A 12,409-nucleotide genomic window follows, 5' to 3' on the forward strand; every position below is an offset into this window, starting at 1 on the left:
TTCTCTTTTTTCTTTTTCCATGTAGACTTTCCTCTAATTTTTTTGTTTCACATTATTAAAGATAGGCTCACGATAAAAGTTGTTGGGATGGACTTCCTGACTATGGTTACTTTTGAAAACCTTCCTCTCAAAATGATGACACTGATGAACAGCAACAGGACTGGGAAAAAAACTCCACAAGAAGCTTCTGATACAATATTTCCAAATATTACACTTTCATTTACAAAGCCCAAGGTAAATTTTCATATTACACTTATGGCTGAAACTGTCATTTGCTAAGAATTTGTGACTTTCTCAATTTCTAAAGTTTTAAATGCCAGATAAATGTAATTATACCATCTCTTAGAGAAAAAAAGTGAAAGAACAGTGAACTAACTTACAATTAAAACCAGAAACAAAATTTTTGAGTCTTAACGTAAAATAAAGTTACATTAAAGTACATGACTATACAGCATAATATCCAATTCCTTAAGTTAACAAGCTAAAAATACTGCTCTTTGTACAACAGTAGTCTATACAACCAAGATTTAATGCTAAAAGGTTTACTGCTATCTGACAAACTATTACTCAAAGATAGCTGAATACTTCATTTTATATTAAAAAAAAAGGAAAGAAAATCTGAGATGCTACTATTTTCCTATTCTCTAGTAATTAAAAGTATACCTTGTATATAAATCATAGAGATTTTTGAGATACTGCTCTGCATCAGACTTCCTGCATTCTTCTAACTGGTCTTTCACAAAACTCTGAAAAAAAAAAAAGAGTCAACATTTTATCAGGTGAGTAAATATATTTTTCTCTAAAATTATTCCACATTCTTTAATTGTTCTGATTAAAATACAATGGCAAAGGCAATGCATGGAAAATATACCAATATAAAAAAAAAAGGTTTTTAATTTTTAAAGCTTCTCATATTTACATGTTCATCTATAGCCCTCTTGGAAATAAGTATTAAGAATTTCAAAATATCTTTTCTTTTGAAACTGGCCCATCTTGCCTCATAAAGTACATTTAAAAAACAAAACCTGAGGCTATATTGATAAGTCAATTCCTTAAAAGCAGCATTTCCCAAACTGTGGCCTGGGTATAACCCTAGTGTTCCTTGAGACATTAATAGATATTACTCTAAAATGGGGAAATGCTGTACTTTACACTCCTGTTTCCAGAGAATCACAATACACATTAGTACTTTCTAAGCATATTAAAAGTCCTGAATTATGTTTTAAAAACAAACACTTAAATGTTGCTTAATCCAGTAGTAAACATAGTGTGGGAAATGTTGCTTTAATGTATAATGCTATGAGAGTCAAGTTTGTAAATTAAATTACTGTGTTTTTTCTTTTAATGTTAGTACATATTATAAAAAAAATTCTACAGATTGCACTTGCAATTTTTACTCAATTTCACATATGCCATCTATTGGTCAAAGTGAGCACCCAATAAAAATTAAAATCTGAGGCTACCCCTCTATAACCTGTTACAACTACTATTGCTACTGGAATAAATTTCAAATGTGCTCTGATGATGCTTAGTGATTATGATTAGTACCTTTTTTCTTGATGAACAGTATTTTTTTAAAAAAGCATGATACTGCCATTCCTTTCCCCTTCACCGAATAAACAGATTATTACCCCAAAGGGCATTATATGAATAAACTAAATTTTTAAAAAACTTTAAAAACAGAGAGGAAAAAAAATCACATATTGCTTTAAGAACCATTTAGTTGTTGTTTAAAATTACCTGCAGTTTGATTTCAAATACATTTTGAATAAGTTTAGCCAGTACTGTTTCTGGATTACTAAAGATATCTCCAACTTGTTTGTTCACCCGTTGACAGAGTATTGCTGCATCTTCAAATATATCATTTCTCAAGTAAGCACCCTAAACAGAGCCATTTTACATAGTGAATATATAGTTTTTAAATGGTTTTAAAAATAGAGTAGCATAAAATAAAATAAAATCCAATAAAGTGTACTATTATGTTACCTCCTGGCACTGCTTTATATAAACATCAACACAATGGGAATAACCCTATGAAGAAGAAAGAAATACATTATCACAGTTCTGGTTTAACTACAACAATAATCATAATAGTAGTGATCTCAATAAAAGAATTATTATATGTAATAAAGCTATGTCTATGTCCTAATGAATCACCAATAGTAACAGTTACTGGACTTAAGTAAAATTAACTGCAGAAAACTAATAATATAGTATCAGTTGCTTTCTTTGAAATTGATCACCTGGTTCATATCCTTGCAGCACTTTAGAATGAAAGAACACTGAGGTATGATTTCTGTAAAGTCTTTTGCCCTATGATCACCTAGCCACCTCCTTCATTCAACTCTAAAACATGTTGTGTGCACGCACGCACACACAGATTCACAATCTTGAAAAAAGGTTTACATACGTACATACGTATACCTATGTGTGTATGTACATGTATACCTATGTATTTCCTTCTTTACTCTCTTGGGTTCAAAGCATTTGTGTTCCCTACAAGAATTTGAACAGAGCTATACTCAACTGGCCTTCTGGAAATTTTAAAACTGAATCTATTTTAGCAGAACATATTTAAACAAATAATTTGTCATATTAAGCTCTCTATAATGATTTTTACTCATTAACAAACCATACATAAAAACAAGTAAGCAATACAAAGTATACTATTGTTTGAAGAGCCATTTTCAATACTCATGCAGGTATTTTACTTAAATGAAAAGTCTAAAAAAATTACTTCTATTTCCCTACTCAGATACAAATATAAAGTTTTTTATATATATTTTTGTATGTATTTATTCTTTTTTTAAGATTTTATTTAAAGTTAATTAACATACATTGTATTATTAGTTTCAGTGGTAGAATTTAGTGATTCATTACTTACATGTAACACCCAGTGCTCATTACAAGTGCCCTCCTTAATGCCTGTTGCCCATTTACCCCATCGCTCTCCACCTCCCCTACAGCAACCCTGTTTGATCCTTATAGTTACGAGTTTCTTGGGGTGCCTGGGTGGCTCAGTCCATTAAGCGTCTGCCTTCGGCTCAGGTCATAATCCCTGGGTCCTGGGATCAAGCCTGATGTTGGGCTCCCTGCTGAGCAGTGAGCCTGCTTCTCCCTCTTCCCCTGCTTGTGCATTCTCTCTCTGTCAAATAAATAAAACCTTAAAAAAAATAAAAGTTCCTTACGGTTTGCCTTCCTCTCTGTTTTTATCTTGTTTTTCCTTCCCTTCCCCATGTTCACCTGTTTTGTTCCTTAAATTCCACATATGAGTGAAATCATATGCTATTTGTCTTTTTCTGCTTGACTTATTTTGCTTAGCATAATACCCTCTAGTTCCATCCACATCACTGCAAATGGCAAGATTTAATTCTTTTTGATGGCTTAGTAACATTCCTATATATGTATATATACACACACACATATGTGTATATACACACACACATATATATACACATACCTCATCTTCTTTATTCATCAGTTAGGAAAACTGGGCTCTTTACATATTCTGGCTACTGCAGACATTGTTGCTATCAACCTTGAGGTGCATGGGCCCCTCTGAATCAGTGTTTTTGTATTCTTTGAGTAAATACCTAGAAGTGCAATTGCTCAATTGCACTTAAAAAGTTCTAGTTTTAACTTTTTGAGAAATCTCCATATTGTTTCCGGAGTGGCTGCACCAGTGCATTCCCACTAACAGTGTCCCTTTCTCCACATCCTCACCAACATCTTGTTTCCTGACTTATTAATTTTAGTCATTTCTGACTGTTGTGAGGTGGTATCTCATTGTGGTTTTGATTTGTACGTCCCTGACGCTTAGTGATGTGGAGCATTTTTCATGTGTCTACTAGCCATTTGTACGTTTTCTCTGGAGAAATGTCTGTTCATGTCTTCTGCCCATTTCTTGACTCAATTTTCGTTTTTTTTCAGTGTTGAGTTTGATAAGTTCTTTACAGATTTGGACATTAACCCTTTGTATGTCATTTGCAAATATCTTCTTCTTTTTTTTTTTTTTTAAATATTTTATTTATTTTTTGACAGACAGAGATCACAAGTAGGCAGAGAGGCAGGCAGAGAGAGAGGAGGGGAAGCAGGCTCCCTGCAGAGCAGAGAGCCCGATGCGGGGCTCGATCCCAGGACCCTGGGATCATGACCTGAGCCGAAGGCAGAGGCTTTAACCCACTGAGCCACCCAGGCGCCCCCAAATATCTTCTTCTATTCCATACATTGCCTTTTAGTTTTGTTGATTGTTTCCTTTGCTGTGCAGAACCTTTTTAATCTAGATGTAGTTCCAATCATTTTTGCTTTTGTTTCCCATGCCTCTACAGCCTCTACAGACATGTTTAGTAAGAAGCTGCTGTGTCTTAAGTCAAAGAGGTTTCTGCCTGTGCTCTCCTCTAGGATTTTGATGGATTCCTGTCTCACATTTAGGTCTTTGAGCCATTCTGAATTTATGTATGGTGCAAGAAAATGATCCCGTTTCATTCTTCTGCATTTTGCTGTCCAATTTTCCCAACACCATTTGTTGGAGAGACTATTTTTTTTCCACTGGATATTCTTTCCTGTTTTGTTGAAGATTAGTTGACCATAGAGTTGTACGTCCATTTCTGGGTTCTCTATTCTGTTCCATTAATCTGTGTGTCTATTTTTGTATTGGTACCACACTGTCTTGAAGATCACAGCTTTGTAATACAGCTTCAAGTCCAGAATTGTGATGCCACCAGCTTTGGTTTTCTTTTTCAACATTCCTTTGGCTATTTGGGGTCTTTTCTGGTTCCATACATATTTTAGGATTGTTTGTTCCAGCTATGTGAAAAATGATGGTGTTATTTTGACAGGAATTGCACTGACTATACAGATTCCTTTGGGTAGTACAGACATTGTAACAATGCTTATTCTTCCAATCCATGAGCATGGAATGTTTTTGCATTTCCTTGTGTCTTCCTCAATTTCTTTCATAAGTGTTCTATAGTTTTCAGAGTACAGATCTTTTACCTCTTTGGTTAGATTTTTCCTAGGTATCTTATGGTTCTCGGTACAACTGTAAATGGGATTGATTCCTTGATTTCTCTTTTTGCTGCTTTAATATCAGTGTATAGAAATGCAACAGACTTCTTTGTGGTTTTATTACCTGTGACACTGCTGAATTTCTGTATCAGCTGCAGCAGTTTCTTGGTGGAGTCTTTCGTGTTTTCTATAGAGTATCATGTCATCTGCAAAGCATGAGCTTGAATTCTTTGGTAATTTGGATGCCTTTTCTTTTTCTTGTCTGACTGTGGAGGCTAGAACTTCCAGTACTATGTTCAACAACCGTGGTTAAGAGTGCACATCTCTGTCGTATTCCTGACCTTAGAGAAAAAGTTCTCAGTTTTTCCCCACTGAGTATGACAGTACCTGTGGGTCTTTTATGTATGGGCTTTATTATGTTTAGGTATGTTCCATCTATTCCTACTTTCTTAAGGATTTTTGTCAAGAAAAGATCCTGTATTTTGTCAAATGCTTTTGCTTCATCTACTGAGAAGATCATACGGTCCTTATCCTTTCTTTTATATTAATGCAGTGTATCACACTGATTGATTTGCAGATATTGAACACCCCTGAAGCCCAGGAATAAAAAATCCCACTTGGTTACAGTGAATAATCCTTCTGATGTACTACCGGATTCAATTAGATAGTATCATTTTGCATCCACATTCTGTATCCATATTCACCAGAATTGTATATTGGGTTCCCCTTTTTAGTGGGTTCTTTTAAAACCCTCTGGTTTTGGGATCAAGGTAATGCTGGCCTCACAGAGTAGATTTGGAAGTTTTCATTTCATTTCTATTTTTTGGAACAGTTTCAGAAAAACAGCTATTAATTCTTCTTTAAATGTTTGAGAGAATTCTCCAGGAAAGCCATCTGGCCCTGGACTCATCTGTTGGGAAATTTTTTACTACTGATTCAATTTTTTTGCTGGTTATGGGTCTATTCAAGTTTTCAATTTCTTCGTGTTTTAGTTTTGGTGGCTTATATGTTTCTAGGAATTTATCCATTTCTTTCAGATTGCCAAATTCGTTGGCATATAATTGCTCATAATACTCTCTTATAATTGTATTTCTGCAGTATTGGTTGTGATCGCTCCTCTTTCATTCATGATTTTATTTGGGTACTTTCTCTTTTGTTTTTGGTAAGTATGGCTAGGGGCTTATCAATTTTGTTAATTCTTTCAAAGAACCAGCTCCTACTTTTGTTGCTCTGTTCTACTCTTTTTTTTTTTTAATTTCTGTATCATTTATTTCTGCTCTAATCCTTATTACTTCCCTTCTCCTGTTGGATTTAGGCTTTATTTGCTATTCTTTTTCCAGTTCCTTTAGGTGTAAAATTAGGTTGTGTATTTGCTTCTTGAGGAAAGTCTGTATTGCTATATACTTCCCTCCCAGCACCACCTTTGCTGCATCCCAAAGATTGTGGACTGTCATGCTTTCATTTTCATTTGCTTCCAAGTATTCTTTCAATTATTTTTTAACTTTCTGGTTGACCCATTAATTCTTTAGTAGGATATTCTTTACCTTCTATTTACTTGTGGTCGTCCCAAATTTTTTTCTTGTGGTTGACTTTGGTTTCATAGTATTGTGGTCTGAAACTAAGCAAACACTATTTCTTTAAGCACCTTCTTTGTATAAATACAATGCCATACAGGGATTCTTTCCCTAATTCAAATTCCAAGAAGACAATATTCCTTTGTATTACCACCTGTGATCCTCTGAATTTAATTTAAATTTTTTACTAGTTACATTCCATCTACTCTCTTTTTTTTTTTTTTAAAGATTTTATTTATTTATTTGACAGAGGGAGATCACAAGTAGACAGAGAGGCAGGCAGAGAGAGAGAGAGAGAGGGAAGCAGGCTCGCTGCTGAGCAGAGAGCCCGATGCGGGACTCGATCCCAGGACCCTGAGATCATGACCTGAGCCAAAGGCAGCGGCTTAACCCACTGAGCCACCCAGGCGCCCTCCATCTACTCTCTTGATTCCTACATTCCACCAGATATTTAAAGCTAAATCTTTTTTTTCCCCAAAGATTTTTATTTATTTATTTGACAGAGAGAGAGATCACAAGCAGGCAGAGAGGCAGGCACAGAGAGAGGGGGAAGAGGCTCCCCACTGAGCAGAGAGCCTGATGCAGGATCAGATCATGGCCCGAGCGAAGGCAGAGGCTTAACCCACTGAGCCACCCAGGCGCCCTTAAAGCTAAATCTTCTTGCTTTCATCCTATTACAACATGTTTGACTAAAAAAATTAATTAATTAAAAACAAGAAGACAGTATGATTTTGTGTCAACCTATATAAAAATTAACTGATAAAATATCAATATTATTGAATATAAAATACCTAAAATTTAATATTTATGATGTGAAATATATATTCAAATATCAAAACAATAAAAATTATCACTGTGATACAGTTATACAACTATAATAAAATCAGAGGCTATACTATACAGAACTTATATAATCTCCACAATCTTGAAAACTAAACTTCGTTTTTATTAATTACTATTTACCTTAAAATGAAGCAAAACTGCTGCTACTTCTCTCATTCTGGAGATTTCACCTCTTCTTTGAGCACTAGTAAACTCCTGAATCAGTTGGCATTCTAAATCATGGTATTTACCTAAACATAAAAAGAAAGTCATTTATCTACAATGGGACATTCAAGGTATCCAAGTTATTTACAACCATATGAATTATTTACAAATATAATAACTATGGATCTAGCTTTCTTTTTAAAGAATTACAAAAACAAAGTGAATCTAGCCTTATAATGTACCACGATATATAAATCTATATTTTCAACACAATAAAATATTCCCAACCAGTGGTCTGATTACCATTTACCACTGTTACTTAAAAAATCAGTTAAGTGAGATAAACCTCTGGATTTCACTTTTGATAATAAGAGATAGGAAAAAAAATCTTGAAACTAAAGCTATAGAAAGGGTGAAGAGGACTATAAAACTCCTTACTAGAGATCAGAATTCTTTTACCATGAACAATGGTGGATTCAACACTAAATCCCACCTTAAGATAATATATAGCAACTGATTCACTCCATTACTGAGGCTATTAATGTTCTGAATGAAAACCTGAACTTTGGACTTATCTATAGTAATCAAAAACAGTGCCAGGAAGTCTAACTCTCTATGTCATTCTGATGTAACACTTCTTGGAAAACAGGTGGCTCTCTGAACCTTCTATGCAATGGCATCCCAAACATGACTCAGGTTACCATGGGAGCCTACAAATACAGTGGCTTTTCCAGAAACCTACACTGACCTACTTAAAATATAATCCAAAGATTGAAAAGAATAACATTAATCATGTAAGGAGTCATATCAGTACCAAAATGCTTATATGCACTTGACCTTTAAAAGAAACACCTACTTTAGAGATATATGTATGGATATAAAATAATCTCCAAGATACATTGTTAAATTAAAAACACATGGTATAAAACTATTTGTATAGTATGCTAGCCAATTATTTTAAAATAACTGGGGACAGTAGAACTAAATTCTATATACACACATGCATGCACGCACACACACATGATTTATGTCCTATGCTTACATATCGACAGCACGCTCTCAAGAATACACAAGAAACTGGTAATGATTATTTTAAGGAAGAGGAGTCAAACTCAGGGATGGGGTAGGAGGATGACATTGTTCCCACTATCTCTCTTTTTACTATTTTTTTTTCTTTTACACAAGTATTTTTATTATCTATTCAAAACTAAATACTTTTATACACTATTTTAAATACTTTTAAATACTATTAACAACTTACTTGCAATTTTGGATTTTACTTCTGAAAACCTGAAAGATAAAAATCAATGATAAGGTTCATTAGTAATGACAAATGTACCACAGTAATCTAAGATGTTAATAAAAGGGGAAAAAAGAATCTGAGGGGTATAAGGGAACTCTTTTTACTAAAGGTCATCATTGAGAAGAAGGGACAGAGGGAGGAAGGGAGGGAGGGAGGGAAGGAAGGAAGGAAGGAAGGAAAAGAAAGAGGAAAAAGGAAAAGAGGGAGGGAGAGTGGGAAGGAGGGAGGGAGGGAAGAAGGGAAGAATGGACGGGAAGAAAAAAGAAAGCAAGCAAGATAGCCAGCCAGCGAGCCAGCCAGCCAGATGAGAAAGCAGGCCAGGTAACAAAACTGAATTGGGGCAATTCAGATGGGGTAACTGGTTCTCATTAATGAAATTCACATTGAATAATCAGTAACTTCTTAAAGAGGGAGAAGTTCTGTATGAGACATTAACAACTCCACCAGCTCCAACACTGAGCTACTATTTCAACACATTATTCACTAACATTTTAAATTCCTTGATACTTACCTATTTGCCCTTTCTGTTGGGATTTTTTCACATAAAATTCTATTATTGTTATTTAAAAGAAGAACAATGGTAAGTATATGAAAAATAAAGGCCATAAAAAGGACCCAGCAACATGTCTTTTTTTTTTTTTTAAGATTTTATTTATTTGACAGACAGAGATCACAAGCAGGCACAGAAGCAGGCAGAGAGAGAGGAGGAAGCAGGCTCCTTGCTGAGCAGAGAGCCTGATGTGGGGCTTGATCTCAGGACCTGAGATCATGACCTGAGCCGAAGGCAGAGGCTTTAACCCACTGAGCCACCCAGGCGCCCCCCAGTAACATGTCTTACAGACGAACCATTCAATCTTTGCAAATTCAGAAACTGAAATATCACATACTAGCATACACTTGAAATTTTTACAAACTTAAGTATCAAGGGAGAAGGTACATCATGGAAAATTAATGTTGAGAGATCTTATATCAGTTTGGAGAGGAGGGTGGCTGGCAAAAGAGATGGCAAAGGCAGATAAAGAAGGTAATAAAAATTTACAGAGTTATACAAAATTGATGTATCAAAGTCATGGTGGATTAGAGAGTGCATGTAAGGCCATATGATCGTTCCGAAAAAATTAAATCTAATTAGGACATATATTCAATTCCAAGGCTCAGTAGAGAGGCTAAAACAAAACTGTAAGAGAAGTATATAGCTGAGAAGTGAAAGAAGATGAGTATATGTAGAATAGGATGGACAGAGTATCCAATAATTATGAAGCACCTTTTGTGAGCCACACATTTAACCTACTTAAGTAAATGGTCCGACTCTGAAATGAGAGAGGTTTTTGTGGGTGACTTTAAAAATCATTGCTCATGAAGCACCTGGCTGGCTCAGTCTGTACGACATGAAGCTCTTAATCTCTGGATTGTGAGTTCAAGCCCCATGCTGGGTGTAGAGATTAGTTAAATAAACTTTAAAAATCAATCAATTAATCAAGGAGATGGGGATGATAGTTCATGGTGAGGATAAAGCAATATAGTGTAATATTTATATTTTGAAGATACCATTTCTTTTCTAATTTTTTCCAAGTATATATATGTATTTTAAAGATTTTATTTATTTATTTGAAAGAGTTCAAGCAAGGGAGGGGTGGGGGAGAAGCAGACTCCCCGCCAAGCAGTGAGCCTGACATAGGGCTCGATCCTGGAACCCTGGGATCATGGCCTGAGCCAAAGGCAGACACTTAACCGACTGAGCCACCCAGGCACCCCTCAAAGTATATTTTTTTTAATGACTTAATATTTCTTTATAACATATAGGAGAGTATCTTTCTGACCCTAATAAAATATTTTAATAAACAAAACAGAACTATTCAGAAAAAAAATCATGCCTCATCATGTTGGGAAAAATATGAGATTATTAGCAATAGCTGAATGATACATGGTCATCACTGCTCATTCTATATGATGACTCAGAGTTTGCGGGTAGGGAATTCATTCTCACCCTATGTTTGTATTGCAAGCTTTAAGTATAGCAATACATTTATATTCTACCTGTTCCCAAGGATCCCCAAGTACTGCCCCAAATAATAACAAATCTATTGTCTGTTACATGAAGACTTATTTTTTTCAGACATTCATGAGGAAACTACTACTACCAAGATTTTATTAAAACATCCACCATTCTATAGACTAAAGGGAAATCATGAAAAATATCTTCTCCATAAAGTTTCTTTTAAAATGAAACCATTAATACCTGACTTAGCAATGGCTATAGGGCCTTGCATCTAAAGCGAGGTTTCTGAACCTGGTGTCCCTAGGGAAAAGTCTGTGGCTAGGCTAAGAGTCTAAAATTCTATGAAGTTGCATATCATAATCCGTGTGTATCTGAGTTATGAGAAGAAACTTTATAGCTTTTATCAGCTTTTTGAAGGTGTCTAAAACCCCCAAAAGTTTAAGAATTCTTATCTACATATAAGAAAAAAACAGCTGAATGACCCCATGTTTAAATTTTCCCTGTCCTCTCCCACCCAGGTTATCAAAGTCCAAAAAATGAAAATTCAAAATACCATGTTAGTAAATTTCAAAATTCTCCTTCAGCAATTTCTTTTCAGAAGAAAGACAAAGGACTAAAAGTACTTCAAGGTGTATCATTAAATGTATATATTAAGAGACCACATTTTTTCAGCCAACTATTATATACTATGTGTTATACAAAGAGGTTACTCAATAAATTCTTGTTGAATAAGCAAAACCATACAGGGAAAATACAACTTTATCTATAAATTATAGCATATATTCAAATTAGCTCTTGAGAAATAAACTTGCCTGTCAAACGGTAACTCCTGGGCAATTAGGTGCAACTTCTGAATGATGTCTGCTGCCTCCTTTATCTATTCAAAAGTAAATGAAAGCAGTAATTAAAAAAAAACCTATGCATATCAAAAATATTTTTATACTTGAAAATAGCCCACAGACCCTCATTCTAACAATTTTCTATTAAAATTCACAAAAATAAAACCTTGCAAGCAACAGAAAGACATCTGGGATATCACCTATACTGAGTCAATAAAACACAATATTTGTCTTTCTGGTATTGAAATTTTGTGATTTTATAATGCCACAGTCCCTTCCCAATGAAACCTGTAGTTCAGATTTACTTGGAAAAAATTTAAGTCATTGTTTGCTAAAAGCAAGAATGTCTCTTCTGGTTTATGAACCCAAAAAAGACAAATAAGATTTATGAAAGTAATTCAGATCATATTGCTAGCATATATGTTACTTTAAGCTAAATGCATAAAACAATAAAAACACTTGTCATTTAATAAATACATAAATTTATAAAACTTGTTCTAAAAGCAAAGACAGAATTTAATATGAAGTCTCCTGAATGAAATATGGTACAAAAATGTGTTACTTATTTATAAGTTGTAAAATTAAAGGGCTAAGGTCAGGGGTCTAAAGTTCTTATAAGCAAATATGTGACTGTGCTTACTTACACTAATATGTAGGGTGGTTTTGTAATAGTCACTTTTTCTTTAAATGTCACATAAGT

General features: G+C 34.5%; 1 protein-coding gene across 1 annotated transcript in view; it reads right to left on the minus strand.

Annotated features, from left to right (window-relative positions):
- The window catches only part of EXOC5 (exocyst complex component 5), a 70,556-nt gene that overhangs the window by 24,790 nt on the left and 33,357 nt on the right, over positions 1-12,409 (minus strand). The window contains exons 5-10 of the mRNA XM_046009546.1: positions 11,683-11,747; positions 8,830-8,858; positions 7,545-7,654; positions 1,987-2,031; positions 1,741-1,881; positions 664-746 (exon numbers count right to left, since the gene is read on the minus strand). Coding sequence (XP_045865502.1) covers positions 664-746; positions 1,741-1,881; positions 1,987-2,031; positions 7,545-7,654; positions 8,830-8,858; positions 11,683-11,747 — 473 coding nt within the window. The remainder of the gene's footprint in view (positions 1-663; positions 747-1,740; positions 1,882-1,986; positions 2,032-7,544; positions 7,655-8,829; positions 8,859-11,682; positions 11,748-12,409) is intronic.

This window comes from Meles meles, chromosome 6 (genome assembly GCF_922984935.1).
Source record: "Meles meles chromosome 6, mMelMel3.1 paternal haplotype, whole genome shotgun sequence".
Taxonomy (NCBI): Eukaryota; Metazoa; Chordata; class Mammalia; order Carnivora; family Mustelidae; genus Meles; species Meles meles.